The sequence below is a fragment of the Notamacropus eugenii genome, chromosome 2, assembly GCF_028372415.1.
Source record: "Notamacropus eugenii isolate mMacEug1 chromosome 2, mMacEug1.pri_v2, whole genome shotgun sequence".
Classification (NCBI taxonomy): Eukaryota; Metazoa; Chordata; class Mammalia; order Diprotodontia; family Macropodidae; genus Notamacropus; species Notamacropus eugenii.
The window spans coordinates 341,759,390-341,786,506 of record NC_092873.1 but is presented as its reverse complement, the minus strand read 5'-3'; the positions used below and the strand labels follow the sequence as shown (position 1 = coordinate 341,786,506).

General features: G+C 44.7%; 1 protein-coding gene across 3 annotated transcripts in view; it reads right to left on the bottom strand.

Annotated features, from left to right (window-relative positions):
- The window catches only part of MYO15B (myosin XVB), a 51,010-nt gene that overhangs the window by 1,962 nt on the left and 21,931 nt on the right, over window positions 1–27,117 (bottom strand). The window contains exons 4-40 of one of the 3 annotated variants that reach the window (XM_072645698.1): window positions 23,444–23,515; window positions 22,967–23,024; window positions 22,063–22,193; window positions 21,380–21,475; window positions 20,511–20,746; window positions 20,088–20,266; window positions 19,655–19,727; window positions 17,238–17,399; window positions 17,031–17,134; window positions 16,788–16,864; window positions 16,509–16,590; window positions 15,823–15,948; window positions 15,295–15,398; window positions 14,764–14,952; window positions 14,371–14,452; window positions 13,955–14,050; window positions 12,033–12,330; window positions 11,849–11,939; window positions 11,397–11,631; window positions 8,708–8,820; window positions 8,442–8,501; window positions 7,608–7,683; window positions 7,205–7,323; window positions 6,522–6,640; window positions 6,272–6,413; window positions 4,023–4,134; window positions 3,374–3,543; window positions 2,478–2,626; window positions 2,201–2,258; window positions 1,975–2,047; window positions 1,625–1,695; window positions 1,351–1,424; window positions 1,139–1,254; window positions 920–1,014; window positions 718–795; window positions 540–636; window positions 152–294 (exon numbers count right to left, since the gene is read on the bottom strand). In XM_072645698.1, the coding sequence (XP_072501799.1) occupies window positions 152–294; window positions 540–636; window positions 718–795; window positions 920–1,014; window positions 1,139–1,254; window positions 1,351–1,424; window positions 1,625–1,695; window positions 1,975–2,047; window positions 2,201–2,258; window positions 2,478–2,626; window positions 3,374–3,543; window positions 4,023–4,134; window positions 6,272–6,413; window positions 6,522–6,640; window positions 7,205–7,323; window positions 7,608–7,683; window positions 8,442–8,501; window positions 8,708–8,820; window positions 11,397–11,631; window positions 11,849–11,939; window positions 12,033–12,330; window positions 13,955–14,050; window positions 14,371–14,452; window positions 14,764–14,952; window positions 15,295–15,398; window positions 15,823–15,948; window positions 16,509–16,590; window positions 16,788–16,864; window positions 17,031–17,134; window positions 17,238–17,399; window positions 19,655–19,727; window positions 20,088–20,266; window positions 20,511–20,746; window positions 21,380–21,475; window positions 22,063–22,193; window positions 22,967–23,024; window positions 23,444–23,515 (4,356 nt within the window). Of the gene's footprint in view, window positions 1–151; window positions 295–539; window positions 796–919; window positions 1,015–1,138; window positions 1,255–1,350; window positions 1,425–1,624; window positions 1,696–1,974; window positions 2,048–2,200; window positions 2,259–2,477; window positions 2,627–3,373; window positions 3,544–4,022; window positions 4,135–6,271; window positions 6,414–6,521; window positions 6,641–7,204; window positions 7,324–7,607; window positions 7,684–8,441; window positions 8,502–8,707; window positions 8,821–11,396; window positions 11,632–11,848; window positions 11,940–12,032; window positions 12,331–13,954; window positions 14,051–14,370; window positions 14,453–14,763; window positions 14,953–15,294; window positions 15,399–15,822; window positions 15,949–16,508; window positions 16,591–16,787; window positions 16,865–17,030; window positions 17,135–17,237; window positions 17,400–19,654; window positions 19,728–20,087; window positions 20,267–20,510; window positions 20,747–21,379; window positions 21,476–22,062; window positions 22,194–22,966; window positions 23,025–23,443; window positions 23,516–27,117 lie in introns of all 3 variants that reach the window. The other 2 variants (XM_072645696.1, XM_072645697.1) reach the window with 2 other exon arrangements.

Genomic DNA, 27,117 nt, shown 5'->3' with positions numbered 1-27,117 from the left:
TTGTGGCTCCCAAACTCATCCCTTTACCTCTGCTTCCAGCTCTCATCCATCCCTCTTCTCTGACCTATACTCCTTCCTCAACATCCACTTCCCCCCTTAGCTCAGGGAGAACCAGAGGTGGCTTTGCTTTAGGAGTGGGCCTGGGTCTGACCTGGCTGTAGTGCATGCTGATGTAGACTTCATTTTCATAATGCAGCGGGGTATTCCAGGTGAGTCGGTGGCTATGCAACTCCACACCAGTTTCCCGCACCACATCATTGAGGTACTCATTGAGGTATAGAGGCCTCACCAGATCTGCCAAAAATGATCCAGAGATGCCCACAGCCTGGGCTTCCCATCCCAGAGCACAGGGCCTCAGAGAGTCCCTCATGCAAATAGTGTAGCCCTCATCTAAAAGCTACCACTCCCCTTGTTTAAAGCATGGAATCAAGTCTTCCCAGCATCCACCCAAAGGCAACTTTTTGCTGCTCCTTCCATGTCGCTTACAGTTCTTTCTTGAGAAGGACTCAGTTGATCACAGGCAGTGGTCCCCAGCTCACCTTTTCCCTTAATGAGGAAGATGGCAAACTCTTGCATCTCCAGGGGTTCTCTGATGCCCATCTGTGTACATAGCTCTTTCTGCACTTCTGCCACCACCTGGTGTATGGGTGAGGTCATAAGTGAAGCGGGAAAGGGACTCCAGTTCCTACAATTTCCATTGCTAACCCTGGGACTCACCGTGAAGGTCTGGATGACTGTCTTGTATTCCATACCCCCAGACAGGTGGAGCAGCAGTGATCGAATTGTGTTCCCCTCCTGCCAAGGAAAATTGCCATGAGACTTCATACTTGTGATAAGATAAACCTACAGGGACAGTGACCCTCTGCCTCTTCCTCTCCCATAGGGGACACCCAAAATAATCTCCTTCCCATACAAGTACCAGGAAAGCTTTCATCTCGCCTATGGTGGGCAGGTGCTGGCGACCTCCATATTTGGCTGTGTGTTGTAAATGTTCTTGGCATTTCTGGGCCAGCTCTGTGTAGAGACAGGGGGGTCAGGACTGAGATCATAGACTACCTCTGGTCTTCTCCCCACCAAAGGTGGTCTTGTCTGGTTTTCACCATCCTCTTTACCACACCCCTCTCCCCCTGCAAGGTACCTTGACTAGGGGCAGCATTCTGCAGGTACTTGGTGACATAGGGCATCAGAGTGGGTGAGGGCAGGAAGTAACCGGTGAGGAGGTTAAGGAGGTACCATCCCCGAATGCAGTGTTCCCTGAAAGGCAGAGATTAAAAAGCCTGGATCATCTCTACCTTCCCAAAACCCTGCCATTTTCCTGTGTCCCAACTTCAGCCTTTCCATAGCACTCACTGTTTTGGATTCTCTGTGACTTGTTTGATGAGCTGGCAGTAAATTTCATCTTTCAAGTTGTTTTGCCAGCACAGCTATGGGAATAAATTTAGTTTTTAGAATGTTGAGAACTTGGGTCAGGACAGAAAGGTTGGGGAAGGGGGAGGGTACAGATTCTGGGGTTGGGGATAGTAATAGTCATGGGGCATAGGATTCAATTCAAGGCTCTGGACATGTCAGGATTAGTTGCTCAAGGGCTCTCCTGTGTCCCTGGACTTCCAGCTCTGATATTCACCTTCAGCATCTCAAATGGTATATCCAACTCATCTTTCTTCCTGGGTTGATCACCCATAAATTGCATCACAGCTGTGGATCAAAAGTGGGAGAAGATAGGTAGAAAGAACTGGGGAGAGATTAGGTGAGAGTACCTTGAGTTGTAGATATGGGGGACTAAGACCCATGGAAACCCATGCACATTGGTAATATTGTAGTAGACAGGGAGTAGAGACTCAAGGAGGAAAAGAGTGGAGTCCTAGTCCTTGACACCCAAGAGCACAAATCCAGCCTCCCAATATCTGTGATACTGCCAGCTAATAGGAAACACATTTGCCCAAGGTGTGCTCACAACAATCATTGATGACTTACCCCTGAAGTTCTCCACCGCTAGTTTGTTCATGTCCTCATTGGTTAAGTTGGTAAGAGATTTCTGGATGGGAACCTGAGGGCATATTTGTTTGGGCAGTGATCATGGGGCAGTGGTCCGGAAAGGCCGTAGCAGACTATAAAGCCTGGATCTGCCCGCCTTCCATGCAATTTGTCTGAAAGATCACTTGGAACGGGGATGGGTTCCCTCTTACCCCTGACTCCTTACCTTGGTATGTTGCACCAGGCTTCTGGCATGATCCATTGACATCTCCATCCAGCCCTTCCTAGATTAAGGACAAGACCTAGTTAGGTCTTCACAGGGAGGAGACTGAGGACTAATCAGAGGCCTCGGGGGTTGGGGAAAATCATGTAGCCTTTCTTTGTTCCTGCTGTTTGGAGTTAGGTGAGCAAATGAATTGGGGTAGAGGATCGTGAGCAACCCGCAGAGAAAGGCACAGAGTCCTACCATGGGAATGGATCCCACCTAGATTCTGAGCACTTACGAGTTCTGCATTGGCCGAAAATACTCCAGGGCATACTCCCACATGGTGTAAGTCCTGGTACTAGCAGCCAAAGTGGAGTAGGCATCCGAGAAGACAGAGCTGGTCACCACAGAGGACTCACTGGGTGCCTGGGTGGGGGTGTGTTCACACTGAAGGTAGAGGAAACCTAGTGTCAACTGAGTCACTACAACTGGCCTAGTTGGCCACTACTGGTGGTTCTGCTTCCAAGTACCAGATGCCATTTGTCTATGCCCCCATCCTATCCCATGGTATAACTAGGCAGGTACCTGTGGTGCAGCTGCGTAGGGTGCAACATCAGAAGTCAGTCAAGCTAAAGAAGCGTTTATTGAACAACTGCCTGGCACCAAGCCAGGCTCTGTTCAAGACACAACAGAAGCATGCCAACAGTTTCCCTGCTCTCAGGGAGCGTACAGTCTAGTTGGTGAGACAAGACGCAGGAAACAGAAGGAAACATTTCATAACCAAGGGCTCAGCTACATTTATCTTCTGATAAGGTACTCGGATGAGAGGGAAAGTGCTTAGCTTTGTTCCAGCCTGCTTTTAAAAGCAGTCACAAATCCCCTTTCCCAATTGCATTGTGATCACCCTACTACTTGAGGGAAGGTATTACGTCTTCAATTCCTTCCCTATTTCTTGGAGCACCAAGCCCTGTTCTCTAGACAGAGTAGGTGTGAGTTTAGTCAATTTCAGCTGACTTGGAGTTGGATGTTATTTTTTTTTTCCCTAGTGGGTCAAGAGAGAAGAAAAGATTCCTTTTCCCCAGGACTTGATTTTGAGAATTCAGGCCAAGAGAAGAGTGTAGCGTTCATAGTGCTGACAAAGTTCAGTAATTGCTAGTTACGCTGAAGCCCGTCAGTTCCTCCAAGCTCCCTCACCTCTGTGGTCCAGTTCTGTGGAGACAATCCTGGTTCTCCTCTTGGAGGACTCCTTTGCGACCCATCCCTCTGCTCCTTGGGGAAGGTGAGATAGTCAAGTGCAGCAGCCACTTTCACCATGTCAGAAGGAAAGAGCCCAGATCGACCCCCAGTGGAGCCAAATTGCCATCCTGTAAGTGTCAGCAATGCTTGGATTAGAACACAGGCATCTGATGCCAAACCTGAGTTCTGACCCTGAATGCCACCCAATTCACTTGACTGGCCAAAGGACGGATACCACCTCCAGCTCCTGTCCTCAGCCCATGTGGCATAAGTATCCTTCTCTCCATTCCAATGAGCACAGATAATATCCTTCCTTATGCTGTGTATTGAGTCAGCTAGGTGGCACAGTGGATAGAGTGCCAGACCTGAAGACTCATCTTTGTGAGTTCAAATTTGGCCTTGGACGCTTACTAGCTTGTGTGACCCTGGACAGGTCACTTCACCCTGTTTGTCTCAATTTCATCCTCCGTAAAATGAGTTAGAGAAGGAAATGGCAACCCACTCTAGTATCTTTGCCAAGAGAACCCTAAAGAGGGTCACAAAGAGTTGCACAAAGCTGAAAAACAATCAACAACATACATGCCAGGCAGGGCACATCAATGTTTACCTGGCTCTAGGGAGGCCATGGGCAGTAACTTAATGATGTCTCCGCATCGGAAGCTCAGGAGGCTTCGGTCATCAGTGACGTAGCTCCTGAGGGCAATAACGTAGCTTGAGTCCTGGAGAGGGAGAAGCAGGTGGAGCAAAGGAATGCATTCTCTGCCTGACAGCTCCCCCAGCCTTGTCCTTTAGTCTTCACCTCCAATCCTTTCAATCTCTTACTCCCTTCAAAGCTGAGCTCAAGCATCCTGTATGAGGCCTCCCCCTAGTTTTTGGTGCTACCCTCCTGAAATCACCTTGTATTTACTTTAAATAGGGTTAAAATTTGTATATATTGGTAAGTATACAGGTTATCCCCCTGACCCCTTCTCCCTGCAGAAAAAGGCCTTGGAGGGCAGGACTGGTCCCATTTGCTTTCTTTGTTTCCTCAGTGCCTGGCCAATCAAGTCAAGTCAGTAGGCATTTAAGTGCCTATGATGTACCAGACTATGCCCATAGAAGGGCAAAAGACAGTTCCTATTCTCAAGGAGTTCACAGTGTAACAGTGTACAAGATAAATTATAAATAATCAAGAGACAAGACACATCAAGAGAGATGAGGAAAGGATCCTGGTACATAGGAGGTGCCTAATTAATACCACCTTCACCCCTACCCTATTCTCTATGCCCAGGATCCCCTCCCTTAGGCTATTTTCTCCTTTCCTTGTTTGGAGCTGTACCATAAAATCACAACAGTTATAAATTGGGAAGTCCCTCTACCCTATGAGAGAGAGAGAGACCCAGCTTTAACATATCACTCAGGTGATCATGTAGCCTTTTCTTAAAGACCTCCAGTGAAGGAGGATCCACTACCTCCCTAGGCAGCCCATTTCTATTTGTTAGGAGGGGCACTTAGGCGGTACAGTGGGTAGAACTGGAGTCAGGAAGATCTGATTCTGGTCTCCGACTCACTCTGTGTGTGTGACCCTGGGCAATTAACTTCTATTTGCCTCAGTTCCTTATCTGTAAAATGGGGACACACTGGAGAAGGAAAAGGCAAACCGGTCCAGTATCTTTGCCAAGAAAACGAAGCTGGACTGAATGACTGAACAGCAACTTGTTAGGACGTTTTTTCTTATACTGCTGCTACTGTGACATGGTACTTTACCTTTCTTAATTACTATCAAATCCCTAGAGACTAGGCCCTGGAAAACCTTTGGAACTTTTACCTTGGACCCCAGCTGTCCTGAGTAGTGAGATTTCACTAGACCTGCCTGGACCCAGACCAAACCATGTTCTTTTTTTCACCTGCAGCCACAGTCACCCTCCCCACCATCCCCCTTCTGTCTCTTGCTCTGCAATAATAATTGAACCAACACTATCTTAGATTTCCTATCACTTTCCACTCACCATCCCTCTCTGCCTTCTCAGATCAAAACACCCCTCTACAACCACCACTACCCTCACATGTGTTGTTTTACCCTGTTAGAATAAAACCTCCTCAAGGTTAGAAATTATCTTCATTTTGTATTTGTACCCCCATTGTTTAGCAATCAATCAACAAGCATTTTTAAAGCCCCTAAGTAGGCCTCTTTGCAACTTCCATCCAGTGTTACTGGTTCTGCTCTCCAGGATTAAAGAGAGCCTAAATCTAATCCATCTTCCACATGTCAGCTTTTAAATATTTAAAGGCAGCCAAGTATGCCCCCCTGAGCATCTTTGCTGCAGAGTGAACTAAACCTGAACTCCTAGACTCTAGGGAAACTGTTGAACCCTAAATATAGAGAGGGTTGGATTAAATCAGGACTTCTTAACCTGAGGGTCCCTGGATAGATTTCAGGGAGTCCATGATCTTGGATGAAAAAAATTCATCATTATTTTCATTAACCTCTAACTGAAATTTGATGTTTCCTTCAATTATGATTAAAAAAAAAATTTTCTTGTGAAATAGTCCATAAGCTTCACCAGACTGCCAAAAGGGTCCATGACACAATAATTTTATGAATTTCTGGATTCAGTGATGTCTAAGGTGCCTCTAACATTCTCCAAATATTCCTTGACTCCATAACCTATTGAGGATTAAAATGTCTACTTGTGACATGATAGTTACCTGGGGCAGGACAATATTATTTATTGTTTCGGTGGCCTCCGCAAGCACTGATATTTCTCCTCCAGTATCCCCACCATCTACAACTATTACCCAATCTGCCTCCAATGATCCTTGCTCCCGTACTTTAACTCTTCCCCTCCTCTCCACCCTTGCCCCATGCCCACTCACTTTTTTGAGCTCATTCAGGAATAAGTCCACCATGGACTTAATGGTCTGAGCTTGAGTTGTATGCAATATTAGTTGCTCATTCCTCAGGGAAAGTTGGAGAACGCTATGTCCTTGGGCCTTTACCTCCAGCACTTCTGCAAAACTGTGGACAAATCAATTGGGGGTAGAAACTATGTTAGAGATGCCCAACTTATCTTTAAGAAAAGGGAAAGCTCCCGGGATACCTGTGCCACTTCCCACCTCTCCTGACCTGTAGCTGCAGAGGGTCTTGAGGTGGTCTGTGAGGAAGGTGGCATTGTTCACAACTTTGAGCAGGCGAAGGCCCCGATGAGACACGGCCAGAAGTTGTATATCACTGCCACTCTCTCCCTGTAGAGGAATTCAGGGTCACAGTGTTGACAGGGGAAGGGGAGGGAAAATCTCCTGGTAGAGTAAGGAGGGGACCATGGGAGATACGACACTGCTAAATTTATGAATTTTGCTTCTTGAGTGCTATGGAAATGTTTATGTCCTTCTGTCCATTCTGTCATTGATATCAAGCTCTCATGCTCAGGGACTCCTTCCTGATGTCCATTATCTCACTAGGGGCTTCTACCCAAGGGCAAGGACTGTCTACTCTGTTAGACTGGGAGGTTTCTGAAGGAAGGAATCATGACACTGGTTAGACTGGGAGCTCCCTTCTATTCCACTGCCCTTCTATAATGCCCCGCATATGGGATACTGCATTTACCATGGTGATTGACTTTGTTGGGTGGAGAACATGGAAGACATTCTGGTGGTTGACTTTGATGAGTGGAGGACATAGGATGACACTCCAAGGTATCAGAAAACATATCTGGGCTAACTAGGACTCATGAGAAATAACTGTCTCCTCAAACCCTGCACAGTTCCAGATAGGGAGCCGTGCAAGGACTAGGTAGGGTTCCAACTGACCGAGACATGGAAGATTCGAGAGAAGTAATTGTCCCAGTTGTCCCGGGCAGCTACCACAATTCTCTTCTTGATACTGTCTTCAGTGATGGTACTGGCATCCATGCCCACCTGCAAGGCCGCTATAGACAAGAGACTCTCTTAACTTGACCACTACTCCACCTATCTTCCCTGACAATTCCCCTACCTCTCTATGTAACTGCTTATCCCATCCTGACCACCCAAAGTCTTAGATTACTTAGATTACTGCTGAATGGAGGAGGAGGTCCCTTTGCAGAGACCCCCATAGATACTTGCATCACCATTTTCCTCACCCCCCTCCAATTGGCTCCCAATAGTTAGAACACAAGATTCTCCCATCTTTTTGACTACCACTACCAATACCGAGGTTTCCTAGTCCCTATACCTAGCATATCCTTCATCTTGTTCCGTTCATCTGGGGAAATTCGGATACAGGACTCAGTGAAGGTGTCACGTAGGATCTGAGGATGTAGCAAGATCTCATTAACAGGGGGCTTCTTTGTGAGAAGCAACCTCCCAAGGAATGACCACAGACAGAAAATACCAATAGTCCCAGCCTCTTAAAGGGTAATACTTCTTTTCCCCCATCAGTCTGTCTCGTCTATGTCTAGGTCCCCATCTCCTTCCTCCCCTCAATGTTTGCGTGTATGCCTTTGTGCCTCTCAATGCCTATTTTTCCTCTTTGGGCATGTCTATGTCTCTATGTCTCTTAGTACTCCCCCTCCACCAACCAAAATTCAATCTTATGCATAGTCATAGTTGGGACTATGACTTAAGAAATGCTATGAGGGGTCCTTTATTGTCTGGAATTCATTCAATGCCACTGCCTGAAGTATTACCAATCATTGATTAATGTAAGTTAGCATGACCCTCCCTTAAAGTGAAAATGCTCCAGGGAGAGATAACTTGAATTAGCTTTATCAGATTGCTTCATAATCTACCCTGCCTCCACTACCTAAATGAAAACAGAAATGCCCATTTCCTAGGGATTTTAAGTGATATTGGGCAAGGGATGGGAAGGGATGGAGGGAAAAGAGGAGGGATTCTGGAGGATGAAATACAAGTGAGGGGGAGAACAGACCCAGGGACCAGAGCTGAGATTCTGAGCAGTCTGGGGGCAGCATGAAACTACTTGGAGTGTCATGAAGTGGTGGGTTATTGAGACAAGCTTACACATTTTCCCTTTCAGGGAGATCGGTATAAAGAAACTAGCACTCACTTGTTCACAAAGAAGTCTCAAACAGTAGGGGTGAGTGAAGTTCTCCCGGGGATAGAACACCTGTGAGAGGTACAGCAAGATAAGAAAGGATCCCAAGAAATAGTGGAGCCATTGTCCAGAAGGAAATGGGAAGGCCCCACTTCTGTCTAGCCCCCTCACCTCCTATTCCAGCCCATTACTGTCTCCAGGAAGGCCAGGCCAGGGGCACTGAGAAGAGGGGACAGGGTCAACAATGGAACAGAACAGAAGACCCACTGTCTCCCTACCTCTTTTCGAAGGAACAGCTTCCAGGTGGCACTGGTATAAGCAAAAGAAATGCTGCTTGAGGGATGAAGCAACTGAGTGTTGATATGTTCGTCCCCCATGGACGGAAATGGGTCTGGAGATCAGAAGAAGTAACATCAGACTCCAAAACCCTGTGGCTTTCCTTTGTCACTGTTGTTTCAGTCGTGTATGACTCTTTGTGACCTTATTGGAGTTTTCTTGGTAAATATACTGAAATGGTTTGCCATTTCCTTCTCCAGTTCACTTTATAGATGAGGAAACTGAGGCAAATAGGATTAAGTGACTTGCTAGTAAGTATCTGAAGCCAGATTTGAACTCAGGAAGATGAGCCTTCCTTACTCTGGCCCCAGCTAGGTGCCACCCAACTATGAGCAGCATCCCAAATCCCATGAAGTAGCTAGGTAGCACAGTCAGGAAGACCTGAATTCAAATCCACTCTCAGATACAGCTTGTTTGTGTCATTTAACCTCGTTCTACCTCAGTTTCCTCATCTGTGAAATAGGGATTATGATAGCACCTACATCACAGGGAGGTTGTGAGAGTTAAATGAGATGATATTTGTAGTGTTTTCCGAACCTTAAAGCATAATATAAATGCTAGCTGTTATTAGAACTGGTTATTATATCCAACCAATTGCCAAATCCTATCTGTTCTACCTCCACAGTTCTCTCTTCTGCTTTACTCCTCTCTCATGACCATTTCTTTAATTATCTACTCTCATGTAGACAGGTAATAGCCTCCTCACTGGGCTCCTTGCTTCCAGTCTCTTCTCTCCATTCCATTTTCCATAAAACTAGCAAAATAATCTTCCTAAGCCTCAGATCTGACTACATGACTCTCCTGATCAATAGCCTTCAGTTGCTCCCTCCTGCCCTCCAAGATAAAAACCAAACTCCTTAGAATTGCCCAGTCTGATCCAAACCAACTATTCCAGCCTCATTTCTCACTGTTCCTCATCCTTCACTTGATACCGATTCCAGACAAACTGGACCACTCACTGTTTGCATAAAGTCTTGGGGCCTCTCTTCATCTGCACACAGTGATTGATTCCTTTTGCTGGAAGGCTGTCCAGCCTAATTCCCACTCTCAGAACTCTCATCTCTTTTTAGGCTTAGTAGCAAAGTTGTCTCCTCTTCCTTATAATTTGATCACAGCTGCTAAAAGTGTTTTTCACTCTTCTCAAATTTACCTAGAGCATTTTATCTGGATTTCTTCCTTCCTAATTGTGTATGTATTGTATCCCCCCTGCCGCAGAAGTGAGGTACGTTGTTGTTTGTTTATCTGTATATTTCCAGGGATTAGCCCTGTATTGAAATAAGAATTTGTTATGGAAATGTATTCTACATGCCTACACACTTACAACCCATGTCATATTGCTCCCCTTCCTGGAAAATGGGGCTGGGGGAAGGGAAGGAGAGAATTTGGAACTTAAAATTTAGAAAAAGAATGTTAAAAATTGCTTTTACATGTAATTGGGGAGAAATATTAAATTTAATAGAAAAAATAAGTAAATAATAATACATATATACATTCATATATCACATGTTATGTTATATATGTGATATATAATAAATATATTATAATAAAAATAAAATAGTTAAATAAGTGAATTATATCTTTTGGGATTTGTTCTCTGAAGTTTGGATTCAGTCAAAGGGCTACGCTTGAGGACCTAGAGGCCCACATGTGGCCTCCAGGCTAAAGGTTCCCCACCCCTAGAATCTCTCAGTGCTCCAGGGTTTCTTAAACTTTTTCCACTCATGACCCCTGCAGTGTACTAGGCACTAAATTTGGAATCAGCAAGATGTAGGTTCAAATCCTGCCTCAAGCAAGTCACTTAACCCTGTTTGCCTTAGTTTCCTCATCTATGACCACTAATGTCCTTTCTACCTCTAAATTTTTTGGGGGAGCAGGAAATGAATGGGTCCCCCTGTCTCAGCCAGGCTGGAAGTACAATATCACTTATGACTGGATTCAAGCAACAGACCACTGCTCAGTACAGAAGCTTTACCTGGCTCCATTTTTCCAACTTCCCAATTCTCTCATCCTTAGTGAAGCTGGTGGCCCTCCACTCCCCAGGGCCTTATTGTATCCATTCTGGATTTAGTGTGGTTTTCAGTCATCTTTACCCCAAACTCAAACAATCTACCAGCCTCACCCAGTAGCAGGAATTACAAATGTACTGTGCTATCCAGGCACAGTTCTAAATCCACAGCCCTATGACTAATTAAGCTAGCAACCCACCCCTGAAGAGGATTTAGCTTGTGACAATTTAACACCCTTCATAAAACCGAGTGCTCCAGCCTAGCTCCCCCATATTCAAAAATATAAGTCTCTCTAGCCAGAGCAATGAGATCTATTCAGTTCCAAACCCATCTGTTCAAGATGGCTGTCGCTTGGGGATGGAAATAAACTTGATTAAGGGATACCTTCTTGATTCAATTATAAAGCCAAAGAATCAGAAAATCTCAGAGGGAATCTCTAAGGGACCTTAGAGTTCCTTTAATCTCAGCTCTTCTACCATATCAAAGTAATACAACCTGGAAACCAGTTCTTCCCCAAAAAGGTCATCCTCAGACACTTGCCTCCCCAAGAAACCCAGGATGCAGATAACAACCCTGAAAAGTACAACTAAGAATGAGTAGGATGGGTCTTTGGAGGTTTCCTCACCTGAATGGGCTGGAGCCGGGTTCTCTGATGAGAGAGAAAGCGGACATGGAGGTGGAGGTGGAGGTGGAAGCGTTGGAGACTGAGGAGTTGAGGTTGTGGATTGAACTGGGGCAAACAAATCCATCAAGGGTCTCTGCTTCTCTTTGATGGAGCTAGAAGACTGAAAGGAGGTGCAGGACTTGGGCCGACGTGCAACAGGTGGTGGTAAGTCCTTCTTAGAGCCCAGAGCTGACGGCTAGGAGGAAATGAAGAAGAATTATTCATGGACCTGTACCCACTAGGCACCTTTTTCTTCCCTCAGAGGTGCACAAGATGACAAGTCAGTCTAAAACCAGGAAGGGATAGGGAGGGGGACCATAAGACTTTTGCTCCTCCCCAGGAATGAGAAGGAACAGAAAAGGAGTCAGAATTGTAAAACCCAGCATTTCAGGGGCCCAGTCCCTCAGGTTCACCAAAGGAGGCAGACAGTTGCCATTGAGACCCAGTTTGGCCAAGGCTTCATCCTTGGGGTCATTCTTCTTTATGAAAGATTTTTGAGGCTTCCTGGGGAAGGAACAGGCAGATAATGGATCAGTCCCAGGGAGGCCTCCTCACTATCACTTTGGAAACATTTACTGGTAACCTCTTGGCCCTGACCTGATGGGCTGTACCGGTTCAGGCGCTGGTGCAGGGCGACTCTGGTACATCTTGATGATGTTACGGATTTCTTTGCTGGGCTCTTCTAATTTGTGGACTGGTTTTGAGCTTCGTACCACAGTACTTAGAGGTCTTTCCTTATTCTCTTTTTGGCTTTTGGTTTTTGGGCTAAAGTCGGCTTTAGCTTCATTTCCTGCTTTCGCTCCAGCGCCATCTTCACTGTTAGGTTTGTCTCCTCCCTCCTTTTTTTTAAGTGGCTTCTTGGCCACTGGGGGAGGATGACTAGGAGGAGAAGGTGCTGTGAGAAGGAAGGAAAAATAGTTAGAAGGTTCGTTAGTAATGCTGGGAGGAAGGAAAAGGGAGAACATAGTCTCAATTATCTGTTCTGACCTTATCTTCCTCCTCTTACCCATACCTAGTGTAAGACCTATTTCATTTAGTTCTTCTACAGTCTATATATACAATACTGTATCTTTAAGAACCAAATGGAATGTTTTAGAAAAGGCAGCTTATGTTGGCAATTGGAAATCCATTACATATAATATCAGGGTGGTTTTTTTTCAATGTGTTTATTGGTCTTTTTGGGGAGGTAGGGGAGGCACTTGGGGTTAGGTGACTCGCCCAGGCTCACATAGCTACTAAGCATCTGAGGATGGATTTGAACTCAGGTCCTTCTCACTCTAGGGCTGGTGCTCTGTCCATTGTACCACCTACCTGCCCTGTGTTGATTGATTTTGGTCATTTTGTCTGCCTTTTCTTTCTCTTTATAAAAAATCCTTTATAATTGACAGATGATTCTTTGGGAGGAGAGAAGAGGAAGCATACAAGGGGCAAATGCAAGCAATATAAAAGCAAAAGATGTTTACAAAAATCTAATTAAAAAAAAGAAATGTCCTACTGTGAGGTACTTTTTCTCTCTGTGGAGATAAGGACAGTTACATATGTTTTATATTTACTCTATTACTATCTATGAGGAATCCATGATGAAGACAAAAAGGAGAAGCTGCTGCCTTGTTAGAACTGAAAATTTGTTTATGTTAAGAAGAAACATTATAAAGAGAATCTTAAGAAGAGTCTGGGAAAAGCAGTACATATTTTAGAAAGATTTTCCTGTGATGACTGAAGAAGAAGAGAAAGAAAAAAGGACTAACCTAACATTTTCTAAAAAGAGTGAATTTAGCCTTAAGAGAAATATGAAGAAGATTCTTAAGAGTCTTCAATTAGTGTCTGGAGTAAACTAAATAGTGAAACTGTGTTTCTGGAAGTGAAATCATCTACCGTTATAGTGAGGGTTTAATGTGTCTGTGATCATCATAGCTAATATATTGTATTTCATTTTTTATTGTTTTTTTATTGCTAATTTCATTTGTTAATAAATTGAATATGAAAGGAGGCTTCTTCAGTTTATTTAATAAATAATATTTAATGAACTGAGATGAGGGTTCAAGTCATTTGATTAATGATAATTAATATGATATATATTTTAATTAATAATTAATATATATTAATATAATAATGATAATAATGCACAGTACCTGGAGCATAGTAAATGACTAATAAATTCTTGTTGATCAATCAACTGACAAAGGTGTTGCAATTTTATTAACAAAAAAGAACATATGCAACATACCCTAAATTCCTCTAAAGCCTGGGATGATAAAAGTAGTTATGAGACTACATCAGGGGACAGGCGGAGAGAGGGGTGCCATACAAATGTAGCTCATCTACCTTGCTATACTGGCATCACAGAACTATAGAATGTTCAAACTAAAGGGGAGCTTAGACATACTCTAGTCCAACTCTTTCATTTTACAAAGGAGAAGAGCGAGGCACAAAGTTGCACGAGTTAGTCCAATAGCAAAGACTGGTGCCCAAGATTCCCACTTTCCAAACTAGGGCTCTTTCTACAATACCATCCTCACCTTTGATTTCTTCCTCCTCTTCCTGCTCTATCTCCCTCTGGGGGATGGGCACCTTTGCAGGTAGCTTCACCTTCTTCAGTTGAATAGGATCTTGCCCTGCAAGGAGGTTCCAGAGTTGACATTTGCTTTTCTTTGCTTTCTGTCCATCATGTGGCTGCCTCCCTCCTTCAACACCTCCATTACCACCACACCTGCCTCCATTCCTACTGATGCTGGTCCTAGCCCTTAGTCGAATAAGGGCCCTGTGGCCAAGCCACCATGCCCCACTGGGCAAAGAGAGAGAACCTGAGCTTCCTCTGCTCTAGCATGATTGTGCCAGAATGATGGTTTAGAGAAATTCTACCTTAGTTCCAGTCTTTGATCCTACTCTTCCAAGTATGAGATTATCCCTGCCTGCAGGGCCGTATTCCTTTTACCTATCTTCTGGAAATAATCCCGTTTCTCCTGGAAGGTATTGGGGTGCATCAGTTTCTCCTCACCATCTTCTGGAAGCTCTACCTGTTGGGAACAAGATAATGATTACCTCTTCCTCCTTTGCCTAGACCCTTGCTATACCTTGGCAGAACTTTGCTAGGCACATTACCCATTCCACTCCAACTGGCAGCTGGGATATGTTGGCATCTCCTTCCCTCTTCCTTCTTTTCTCTTTCTTGGCTGATCAATGTTTGCCCCCCCCCCCCAAGTGCTAAGACCCTAGAATCCTCTGTTCCAATTTCTACCCTTGGCATCTGGTTTTGCTTTGCTCCACTTGGGACAAGACCCAATCTATCTCTGCTAGGAACTCTCACTTATCCCCCTCAGGCCTGTACCGGTTCAAGGCTCCGTTGAGGCTCTGCCTTGGGAGTAGGTGAGCTTTTGCTGACAACAGCTGGGAACTTCTTAGGTTTGGGAGTGCTGGGAGTGGGCAGGGATGCAGATGTGGATGCCTGGTTCAGGTGCTGCCGTTGGGCCTGCTGCTCCAGGGAAAGGGTCATGGCCTGGGTGGTCATTTGCTGAGCCTAGGTGGGAGGGAAAGGGAAAAAAGCAATCCTGGTGAGAGAAGAAACCCTGTTGGAATTCTTTCTAATCTGCACTTGAATCAGAAAACTAAGCAGAACCCTTTCTCCAACAAACCCATTTCCTGATCCCACCAGCAGTTTTCATACAATAAGAAGTGACTTAGAAGTCATCTGCTCTAATACATTCATTATACAGATGAGGGGGAAGTGACTTGCCCAGTGTTATAGAGGTAGTTTCTATTGGAGTCATGTTTTGAACCCAAGCCCTATAACCCCCGAACCAATGATGTTGCCACTGTATGATGCACCCTCCCTATACATCCTGTCTGCTCCAGCCCTCACCAAGATCATGGCCTGCTGGTTGATAAAACTCTGCTGCTGTGCAGCCAGCTCTCTGGCACTGGGCATGGGCATCACAGGCTGGGACTGGGATGGCATCATCATGGCTAAAAAGCAAATAGGACAAAATAATTTTTAAAATTCACAAATGACTACACACATCATCTCATCTGATCCTCTAATAATCCTGGAACATGGATATTACAGAGATCCTCATCCACACTCTACAGATAAAGAAACTGAGGCATCAGAGATGTTAAGTCCCTTACCTACGGTCACACAGTCAGTTTATATCAGAGGTGAATTTCAAAGCCAGAGTTCAACTGGTCACAATCCCCACACTCAGACCACTATTGTGGCTATCTCCCTGATAGGGGTGAGTGATCTACCAAGCCTGTTTTCCTCCCTACTCTCAATGGGAAGCTGTGACACTCCAGCAGCCCCCTCTTTCCTCCAGTAGGCACACCTATAGGAGACAATAGTCCTATGCTCACTCTGCATACTAGGTCTTCCCAGTTCTTTCCACTATACCTGGCATGGCTGGAATCCCACCCATTGAAGGCATGGGTGGCATTGCTGGCATGAGTGGTACAGGTGCTGGCATCATTGCCCCCATGGCAGGCTGGTAGCTTGGCATCTGCATCATCCCTGGGTACACTGGGAGGAGGGGGAGGGAGAGGGAAGGAGAGAAGGCATCTTATTTCTATCCCATGGGTAGGCACTGAGGATCTACTGTAATTCTCCATCCTATATCTGGGAAGCAACTTCCTAAATTCTAGTGTAGGAAGGGCAGCCCAGGGAATCAAGAGCACAGACATCTGTGCTCAGTCACTCAGGTATTGACTCTCTACTGGAACTCAATTTCCCTAGCAGCTAAGTGACCTCATACCATTTGTCCAAGACCGTGAGCAGACCTCCTGCTAACCTGTGGTCATTTGCATGATACCCACTGGTCCCTGATACTCAAAGCCTCAGAAGACCTCAGAGAAAGGGATCAGACAATCCTGGATCTACTGATAAACACTGAGGCAGATCTCCACTCAGGGTTCAGAGGTGTAGCCAGAATCTAAGAAAAAGCACCCACAGAGGCAGCCCCCAGTGAATGAGAGCCTGTGTCAAAGTCCCAAGGCCTATAGTGACTGCCATCAGCCCTGCCTTTCCCTAGATGTGTCCAAGGGGACTGGGACAAGGATGCCAAGATCAAGTGCTATACTCACTCATGGGGTAGCCTCCTTGCTGGGTCCCAATCCCTCCACCACCTTTCATTCGACTGTTCAGGGCCCTGGCTTGTTCCAGATCCTGCTGGGACAAGGAGCCAACAGCACATCAGAGACCAAGGCTCTTGGGGCAGTGGAATGGGACGAGTGCAAGGACTGGGGGAAGAAGCAGGAGAAAAAAGGATAGACAAGACAATTGGAGGATGGATAGAGGCAGAGAAGAGCATCTGGAGAGAACTAAGGGGGTTGGCAGATTCTAAGCAAGCATGTAGAACTCACACTGGGCCCAGAGGAGAGCACAGGCTCGAAAAGGTTATCCAGGAAGCCATTCAAGCTCCTGGGGCTTTGGGATTCCCCTGTTAGGAAGAGAGTTAGCAAGTATTGTTAAATTGCTTCCAGGTCCTGCACCCCTCAGCCTAGCATGACTTCCCCACTGCCCCCTCCAAATTCATTGCCCTCCACCTCCTGCCCTACTATCACCCCTCTCTGGCTCTGCTTCAGGAAGCCAATTCAAATCCTCACTTGTATAACTCCTTTGAGGCAGTGATGGGGCAGGACTTGGAGGTGGCTCTGGAGTCAACGGAGGAGCCTGGATCCTTGGGGGTGGGGGGATGTCTTCAGAAGTCCTGTAGGAAATAGTGGTCACATCATAGGTGGAAATAGGAGAAGAAGTAGACTTACCATACCCATTCTGGGCAAGATGAGTTAGACAGGTCAAGAAGCACTCACATATTGTAGGGGGTAATGGGGTAGCTTTCAGGGGCACTGGGGTCCCCTAAGTCCTCAGTCTGTCCAATGAGATCCAGCACAAAGTCACAACCACCCAAATCCTTCCAGGAATCTCCAGAGAGCAGAGACACTGACCAGCCTCGGATGGGCTGTTCTATGCCCCTGTGATAAGGGTAGAAGTACGAAAGAAAGAAAGAAAGTGGGGTCAGTTAAAAGCTGTAGTAAAACTCTGATTCAGCTCCCATACACACACACAGACACACACACAAAGTACCTGAGAACTAGTGTCTATAAGAGCTCGTTAAGATTAATAATAGATAGCATTTATATAGCACTTAAAGGTTTGCAAAACCTTGTTTTATCCTTGAAGCAACCCTGGGAGGGACACTGGTGCTATTATTATCCTCATTTTACAGATGAAGCATCTGAATCTGAGAGAGGCCACATGACTTGTCCAGGATCACAGAACCAGTAAGAATCAGAGGCAGTTTTAAATTCAAGTCTTCCTGACTCCCAGTCAATCATTCTGTCTGCTACACCACCTGGCTACCTCTAAGATTCCCCAAAAATTCTCATGAGAATGACTAGCACACGTCTGGTATACAAATATCCTTACACTAGTGCTACTGGATTTTTCTTAGTAAGTGATGAATATTATGCCACAAGGAGAATAATTCTGCTACTTGTAGTTGGCTAAACTTTCTCCTCTGTCTAATCAATCCTCCAGACAACTGCCGAAGCATAGATCTGACCATGTCATTCTTCTGCTCAACAAACTGAAGTGCCCACTAGACCTATGCCCCAAAGAGACCAAAGAAAGAGGGAAAGACCCATATAGACACAAGTATTTATAGGAAACTCTTTTGGTGGTGGGAAAGAAATGGTAGCCAAGAAGGTGCTCATCAAGTGGGGAAAGGGCTGAACAAATTATTTTATCAGATTGTAATGAAATCCTATCGTGCTATAAAAATTAATGAAGGGGACAGTTTCAGAGAATCTTGGAAAGACTTATATGAACTGATGCACCATGAAGTAAGAAGAACCAGAACAAATTATACAATAACGACAGTATTGTAAAACCAAACAGCTTTTGAAAGACTTAAGAACTTTGATCAATGCTATATCCACAACCGATGATGCAGCATATTTTATGCATACATTCACATATGTTTGTATATGTGCATATACATATATGTATGCATATGTATACACATACATATACATGCACATACACATATGTATACACACATGCACAGATATAATACTACATATATATCTCCATCTTCTGGAAAAGAGAAAGGTGATAGGCTTAGAGTATAGAATGAGATGTAGATTTTTGAAAATGGCTTAAAGGCCATTTGGTTTGCTTAACTATGCATATTTATTATAAGGATTTTGGGTTTTTTTTTTCTATAGGAGGAGATGGGAAGGAGAGAAAATGGGTTTTCATTAATTAAAAAAATTAACTCTAGTGAGTCCCTGTTACCTCTAGAATCAAATGCAAACTCTGTCATTTAAAGTTTTACACAATCTGGTTCCAGTCTACTTCCCAGTCTTATTATCTAGTCAATATTTCCCAACATGCCCTTTGAATCAACCAAATTGCTCTTCCCCACACATGATATCCTATCCCCTGTTTGTATGAAATGCTTTCCCTCTTTACTTCCCTCTCCTTGAATCTTTAGTTTCCTTCAAAGATTGTTTAAATTTATTTTTTATTTTAATTTTATTTTTTATCAGTTTCAGATTATCTCCCCCCACTCCTCTCCCTCCCACTGAGAAGGCAAGAAATACAAAACCTTTAATAAATACTTGCTCATTGATAGGATGATTGTTAACCATTTATACACTCTCAGACTCACAAAAGAATTCCCATTTGGAGATTTATTTTCTTTGAATATGCACATTTGTTACAAGTTTTTTTTTAATATGGGAGATTAGAGAGAAAATAAATGCTTATTAACTTAAAAATTAATTTGCATTTATCTAACACTTTAAGTTTTCAAAACATCTAACTTACTTTACTTCACATATGTACATACACATATGAGACACTTTTAACACAAACCTTTACAACATACACGTGCTCAGTCACACGTACACAATAACTCTCATCTATCTTAAAGTTTACAAAACACCTAAGGTATATTACTTCATACACATACAGATAGACATTTTAGACACTTTCTCTTATATATATGCATATGGAATCACTGACATACATGCCCTGGGAAGTGAACCTTGTCACCTTTTATCCATAGTCTTTCTGGTGAGAAGAGTTTAAAGACTCACTTCCAAGATAGGGTGGCCTTGCAAGAAGTGGAGGAGAAAGAGGAAGAGAGAAATCCAAAGTAGCCCCAACACCCTTGTCTAATCCATCCCCACCTCCCCATGCCAGGCTTCCTAGGCTTTCTTACCTGGTCCTTAGAATCCACCCAGCAAACTCTTCCCCTGTGGTCCAGGATTTGACTTCTGCTGAGTAGCGCTCTTCTGCAGGTGTGGAATAGCTCAAGGGTTAGAAGGTTGGGGGTAGACAGAGTGAAGGGGAGCATTACCCATGTGAGGAAGGTCAATTATCACCATGGAGATTGCGATGCAGGTGATGAATAAGGATAACTATGGGGAATCAGGGGTCATCAAGGGGAGACTGGGGATATTGGGGACCAATACTTTGTAAGATCAGAGGCCAGGAAGGATGGAAGAGGACCCATAAGGACTGAGCACACCTACAGGCTGGAAGTTGGGTGGGATAGGGAAGGTATTGGTAGGGAACTGGGAAAGGAGGGTTTGACTCTGGAAATAACTTTGGGGGAGAGGAGCTGAAGAAGGAGGATGCTCAGTTCCATTTACCACTGAAGGTGAAGACATCGAGGGCCATACGGCCACATCGCCAGCCTGAAATCCACTCCAACTGGGTAGGTGGGTAGGCACGGACAGTGTTGACTCCTGGCTGGGAATGTTGCAATGCTCCCAAGAGTTTGTGCTGGCATACAGCTGCACTGCCTTTTGGAGCATGGTCAGACACAAACCTACAGGGAGAGGAAAGAGCTTGGGATGGGAGGCACCAGTTTGTCTTGTATAGAAATGATTCCACACATAGCAGGAAGGGGTCAGGCTCTGGAAGCCATGCCCTTTCTGGGTGTTGGTCCTTTATATCGACTTTCCCCTTATCCCTACTCTGTTCTCTGTATCCTAGAAGCCCCTGTTTTCTATTCTCCCTATATCCCCTTGTCCCATGTCCCCTCCCCAGAGGCTTCCTCAACTTCAGCCTACTTAAGCAGCGGCTTCTGAAGGGTCAATGTTGGGGTGAAGGCACTGAGCAGAATGGCCATGAGTGCCCAGCCTCGATGACTCTGCTGTTCATCTGGGTTGTGCCACAACTGGGTCACAAGTTGGCAAAAGATCTCATTCCTCAGGGCAGAGTGGCGCTGCCCCTGTTGGGCCAAATATGTGCCCATGGTCTGTTCCTGCCAGGCTTGAAGTGATTGGTCACCCAGGAGTCGTAACATCTGTTGACACAAAGGAGTTGAGAGACAAGAGTGAAAGTTGACATCAAAATGGGGATAAAGTTCTAGGCCTAGAACCATGAAGACCTGAGTTCAAATCCCACCACAGATACTTTCAAGCTGTGTGATCTTGGACAAGTCACTTAACCTGTCTGCCTCAGTTTCCTCAACTGTAAAATGGGGATAATAATAGCACTTGCCTCACAGAGTTGCTGTGAAAAGTACTTAACACTGTGCCGGGAACAAAATAAGGGATATATAAAGCTAGCTATTGTTCGTTGTTTTTATTATTATTAGATGAGAGAAGAGTATCAGAGATGGAAATCAGAAGATTTAGTGAAGTGCACTGGAAAAACAATGGGTCTATAAGTCAAAGGACCTTGATCCCAATCCTGGCTCTGTCACGTGAATAACCTCGAGCAATTCCTTAACTTCCTTGAAATGATGATGTTAGACAAAGTGACTTGTAAAGTTATTTGCAGTTCTAGACAGATGATGTTATGAAGAGGGAATGGGGAAGAAGAGTCATTTTATAGATGAGGAGTGGGCTTTGGGAGGCCCCTTCCAAGCCACCCTGGCTTCTTGACTCAGTGGTACTTAGACCATCTCCCCTCCCAGCCACAATCTCTCACTTACCACTTTGTTGACATCTAGGGCAAGTTGAGGGTTTACCCCAGTCAGATGAGTCAAAGGTGATGTCAGGGGCTGTCCTGGAGTGGGCAGGGTGGGCTTCTGAAAAGGAGGATGAATTAGTAGCTAGATATGGTGAGTGCTGAAACCATCTGAGGTGGCCACCCCAGTAGGGAGGATCATCACACCAAAGAAAAGTGGGGGGGATATAAACGTGGGAAAGGGTTTTGTAATTCAATTCAATTCAACAAGCATTTATGCTATGTGCCAGGCCTGTACCCATGGCAATGTGTTAGAAACGAGATACACAGATAAAAACCAATGCAATTCCTGCCCTCAAGGAATTTATAGTCTACTGGGGGAATATGTGCAAAGGTTAATTAATACAAAAGTAAATAAAAAGTAATTTTTTGTCAGAGAAAGGGATTGGGAGGAAAACAGTAATAATTGAGGGGGACCAGGGCTGGCACTTGAATCAAGTTTTGAAGGGAGCTGGGGATTCCAGGAGGCAGAGGTGAGGAGAGAGTTTTGCAAGCATAGGAGACATCTGGGGAGACATAGAGACAGGAGATGGAACAGCATCATGTTGGGAGAACAGCAAATAAGCCAGTAGCTGGAATATACAGAATGTGATAAAGCCAGTGGAGGTATAGTGGGCATGGAAGAGGCAAGAAGATAGCAAGCATTACCTGAAAGTTTTCAGAGATGAATCTAGAAAAGGGGAATCTATCAATGTCAGGAGGGAGAGCCAGTTCATCCTGAGCTGTGACTTCTGGGGGCAGGGCTTCTGTGATACTTTCGGCCATGACATGCTGACGATCTAGAAACATCCCAGAACTATGAGGCCAGGCACAAGGGGCTCCTGATATCTTCCCCTTTCTCCTTTCTGCTTTTATCTTCTAAGATCCTTCTCCAGCCCCTCACCACTAATGCAAAATCATTCATTGCAATGAAACATTATTGCAATGACAGCTGAGGAAGGAAGGACCACTCAAGGTGGGTGAGGGACTTGAGGGAAGGGGAAGGATTGGCACAGGGCAGGTGAGAGCAGCAGCCAAGTGGACAAAGCAGACCCCAAATGCTGCATAGTCACCGGATGGAGAGAAGTGAGTACCTCAGTGTAACAGGAGTGGGGAACCTGTGGTCTTGAGGTCACATGTGGCTTTCTAGGTCCTTGGGTGTACACCCTTTTGACTGAGTTCAAGTTTTACAGGACAAATCCTTTTATTCGGGGGATTTCTTCTGTGAACTTTGGAGTCAATCAAAGGGCTGCATGTTAGGACCCAGAGGGATACCTATGGCTCTGAGGAAGAAAGTTCCCTACCTCTGTAGGAAGTAGTGATTCTTTCCCTCCTCTCCTTTTAAAAAAGTATTTTTAAAGTTTTTTTAATGCCTTGATGTTTATATCATAGCTATAGTTGTTGCACACGTCCCCCACCCCTGTCCCTGTCAGTGTGTCTTCCCTTCTGACAAAGAAAAAAATGAAAACAAAATCAACCAACGAAGTAACTCAGTAGACAATGTATACAGTAGTCAGTGCCCAAGAGTCTCTCAGCTCTCCGATGAAAGAAGGAAAATGTATTCAGGGCTCACCTTCTGCTGTCGTCAGCAGAGCAGATAGCTCAGCCGGAATCTCCAGTCGCTCCAGCTCCTGGGCAAAAAAGTGGGGAGCAATTTACCCAAGTACTAGGAGAGGAAAGACTGGGGAGGGAGGCCCTACCCTCTTGTTGCCTGGTATCAACTGAGTCCCCTTCAAAGCGTAGGAGAGGGATTGTTGAAGCTAGGTTTAACAGGAACACAAAAATTAAAGTAATCCCTACAAGCAGAGCCCTATCTAATGTGACTGCTTAGAAACTCTGGAAGAGAGGAAACAGATGGGAAAGGATCAAAAGGATACTCTAGGTGAGGGTTTCATCTGCTTTGGGCCCTCAGCACTGCCCCTACCCCTACTCCTAGGGCACATCTCAAGAGGCAGCACCCACTAGATGGGCTTCTCATCACAATGCTGTATGGAGAAGGCAATGCCTAACTGAACTACCTCCCCACCTCCGTTGACTCTTTGCCACCTACCATTCTTGAACCAGCTGCCCTTGTCTCTTCACCTGATGATTGGTTTTTGCACCAGGCTTGCCAAGAACTGAGCTGTGGGGAGAAGTAAGGGTTTGTGGTTGGGGTGGGAGCAGTGCCTCGTTAGATGCTTAAGGATGTTCTAGTGGCCCAGAAAGTGCCCTTCAAGCCAAGGCAGCTGTTTTCTGTTCCTGACTTCAGGGAGTCCCCAAAACCAGGAAAGAAACAAGTATGAAGAAAACCATGGCTACCTATTTGGTCACAGTGCCCCTCATCCCAAGAGTCCTTACCTGTCTCCAGCTCTGTATGTGTTGTGTCTCCTCACCAGAGAGAGGGAAGAAAAATCTATAGGGGTAAAGTCTAACTAGGGAGGGGCAATGGGAGGAGGAAGTAACATCAGTGGGCCCTGGACTTTGAGATACTTTATGACACTTAAGGTGGTATCATCAGGTAAAAGAACAGGCATGAGAATGGGAGGAGTCAAGGGCTGAACAGGTTGAAGGAGAGGGAGAGAAGGGGGTGCTTTGCATTAATATACCAGCTGGAGCTAGGAAAACCCATCTTGTGGGGAAATCTTGGCATATGAGTAAGAGTGCCCTGGGAGGAATGATTCCCAAGGAACACAGCAGAAAGATCTGGGCTTTTGAACATGCCATCATCTCCCTCCATTCTTTTTAGTCCTGGCTTACCTTGTGCCAAGGTACCCCTCTTTGTGTCTACCACCTTCCCTGATCTGCCCTCCTTTTTGTCAGCCCTACCCCCTTTACTTAATCTTCTCCCCTCTTACTTCTATCTATTGGATAAGATAGATTGCTATATTCAACTGATGGTGTATATTATACCTTCTTTGAACCAATACTGATGAGAGTAAGGTTTAAGCAATCAATGCCCATTGCCTGCCCTCCCATCTTTCTCTCTACTGCAATAGGCTTTTTGCATCCTTTCATGTGAAGTAATTTACCCCAGTCTACCTCTCCCTTCCTTCTGCACCCAGGGTACTAACTCCTCTTTCTCATCCCTTAGCAATTTTTTATTTTATTCTCTCAAATTCATCTTATACCTTTACCCTCTGTCTATGCATATGCCTTCTAGCTGTACTATTAGTGGTACAGTTTTTAAGAATTACAGGTATCATCTTCCCATGTAGAGTTGTAAACAGTTCAGCTCCATGGAATCCCTTGTTTTCTTTTTCCTTTTTACCTTTCTAGGCTTCTCTTGGGTATTAGAGATCAAATTTTTTGTTCAATTCTGGTCTTTTCCTTATAAAAGCTTGAAATCCTTCTATTTCATTAAATGACTATTTTCCCCTTGAAATATTATGCTTAATTTTGCAGTGTAGGTGATTCTTGCATGTAATCCTAGCTCCTTTGTTCTCCAGAATATCATGTTCCATGATCTCTGATCCTTTAAGGTTGCAGTTGCTAAGTCCTGAGTAATCTGGATTGTGACTCCCCAATACTTGAATGGTTTCTTTCTGACCACTTGCAGTATTTTTTCCTTGACTATAATGTTCTTTGGAGTTTTTATTTTGGGATCCCTTTCCTGAGGTGATTGGTGGATTCTTTCAATGCCTATTCTGCCTCCTGGTTCCAGGATATCAGGGTACTTTTCCTTGATAATTCCTTGAAAGATGCTGTCCAGGTCCTCCTTTTGATTATGGCTTTCAGGTGGTAGTCAAATGATTTTGAAATTTTTTCTCCTGGATCTAAGTCAGTTGTTTTTTCCAATGAGGTATTTTACATTTCCTTCTATTTTTTTCATTCTTTTGAATTTATTTGATTGATCCTTGATGTCTCAAATGGTCATTAGCTTCCACTTGCCCAATTCTGACTTCTAAGGAGTTGTTTTCCTCAGTTAACTTTTGTATTTTCTTTTCCATTTAGCTAATTGTACTCTTTAAGGAGTTGCTTTCTTCAGTAGATTTTTTTGTCTCCTTTTCCATTTGGCCAATCCTACTTTTTAAGCAGTTGTTTTCTTTTTCCAAGTTGTTGACTCTTATTTCATAATTCCTTTGCATCGCTCTCATTTTTTTTCTCCTAATTTTTTTCCTACCTCTCTTCTATGGTTGTGAAGCTCCTTTTGAACATCTTCCATGAATTCTTTCTGGGTTTGAGACCACTTCTCATTTTCCTTTGGGGTTTTGCCTGCAGGTGTTTTGATATTGTTGTCCTCTTCTGAGTTTGTGTCTTGATCTCCCCTGTCACTATAATTTTCTATGGTCAGATTCTTTTTTTTGCTGTTTTTTGCTCATCTTTTTTGGCCATTTCCTTTCTTTTAAATTTGAGCTCTTCCCCAGAATGGAGGGGGCACTTTCTCAGACTTCTTGTGCCAGGGGCTGCAGGTAACCATCCCTGCATGATTATCTGCTGCTGCACTGATGTTGCCCTGAGGCCCACAGGGGACTCTCAGTATTTGGTGCTGTGCTGTGGAGTTGGGAGGGGAGTTGTGACTGGCATTGCTGGAGGCCATAGATATCTGATGGTTTACCTGGTACTGAGCTGAGGTCCTAGAGCTGATGTCTAACATGTGCTGAGGCTGGAGAGGTATTTCCCCACTGACCGCAGGAGATTGCCTGTTTGCCTGGGGTGAAGTATGTGGTGGTTCTTGGAGCTGGAGACTGCCCATTACCCAAGCTATGCTGAAGTATGTGTGGATCCTGATGTTGGAGTTTCCCTGCTTCACTGTGCTGGGACTCAGGCTCAGGCTGGTTTGCTGAGGTGGGACTTGCAGCTGGTTTACTGGGACACTTTCTGTCCTGGACTGTGTTCCCCTTTTGCCTTAGTGAGACAGACCTTCCAGGTTTCTTGGGCTAAAAGATTGTTTCACCCTGTTGTTCTGTTTTCCAGGATTTGTTTCAGGGTGCTATTTTGTGGTTGTTTGGGGGTGAATATGGGAGAGCTATGGTGATTTACTGTTTATTCCACCATCTTGGCTCCCAAAACTCCAAGGTAGCCTGTTTTGGGAAAGACGTGAGGAGAGGCAGACAGGGTAGGCTAGACAGGAAATCAGTCTCTTAAAGGCTCACACAATCTGGGTCCTGGGCAGGGCTTATGGGTACTGACAAAGTCTTTACCAACATGAATAGTTGAGATCTCTTGATCCCTGGTATGGGGATCCCTTATTATAGGATTGTAGATTCAGAGCTGGAAGAGACCTAAGAAGCCATCTAGTCCAGTACCTTTATTATAGAGTTGAGGAAACTGAGGTCCAGGGAGGTTAAGTGACCTAATCACTTACGTCAAACTCTCCCCACAACCCCATCTCAAATCCTATTACTCAATACCTCTGCTGCTATAATAACAGAAGTATAGCACCTGGCAACATTTTGCCCAGCTAACTCAGAGATGCTTTTCACCAGACATAATGTTTCCTAGAGGAAAGGAGAGAGTCAGTCACCTTTTCTTTATAATCACTGTGCTCTGACCCTAACCTCTAGAAAACAGAGCACCAGCCCTGAAGTTAGCAGAGTCCGAGTTAAAATCTGGCCTTAGACACTTACTAGCTGTGTGACCCTGGGGAAGTCACTTAACCCCAATTGCCTCCCCCTCAAAAAATGAACGTTAAAAATAAGCAAATAATGAATTTTAAAAGATAATCTGATTGTGAACTGATTCAATCATTCTGTAAGTCAATTTGGAACTATGCCCAAAGAGCTATAAAACCATGCATATCCTTTG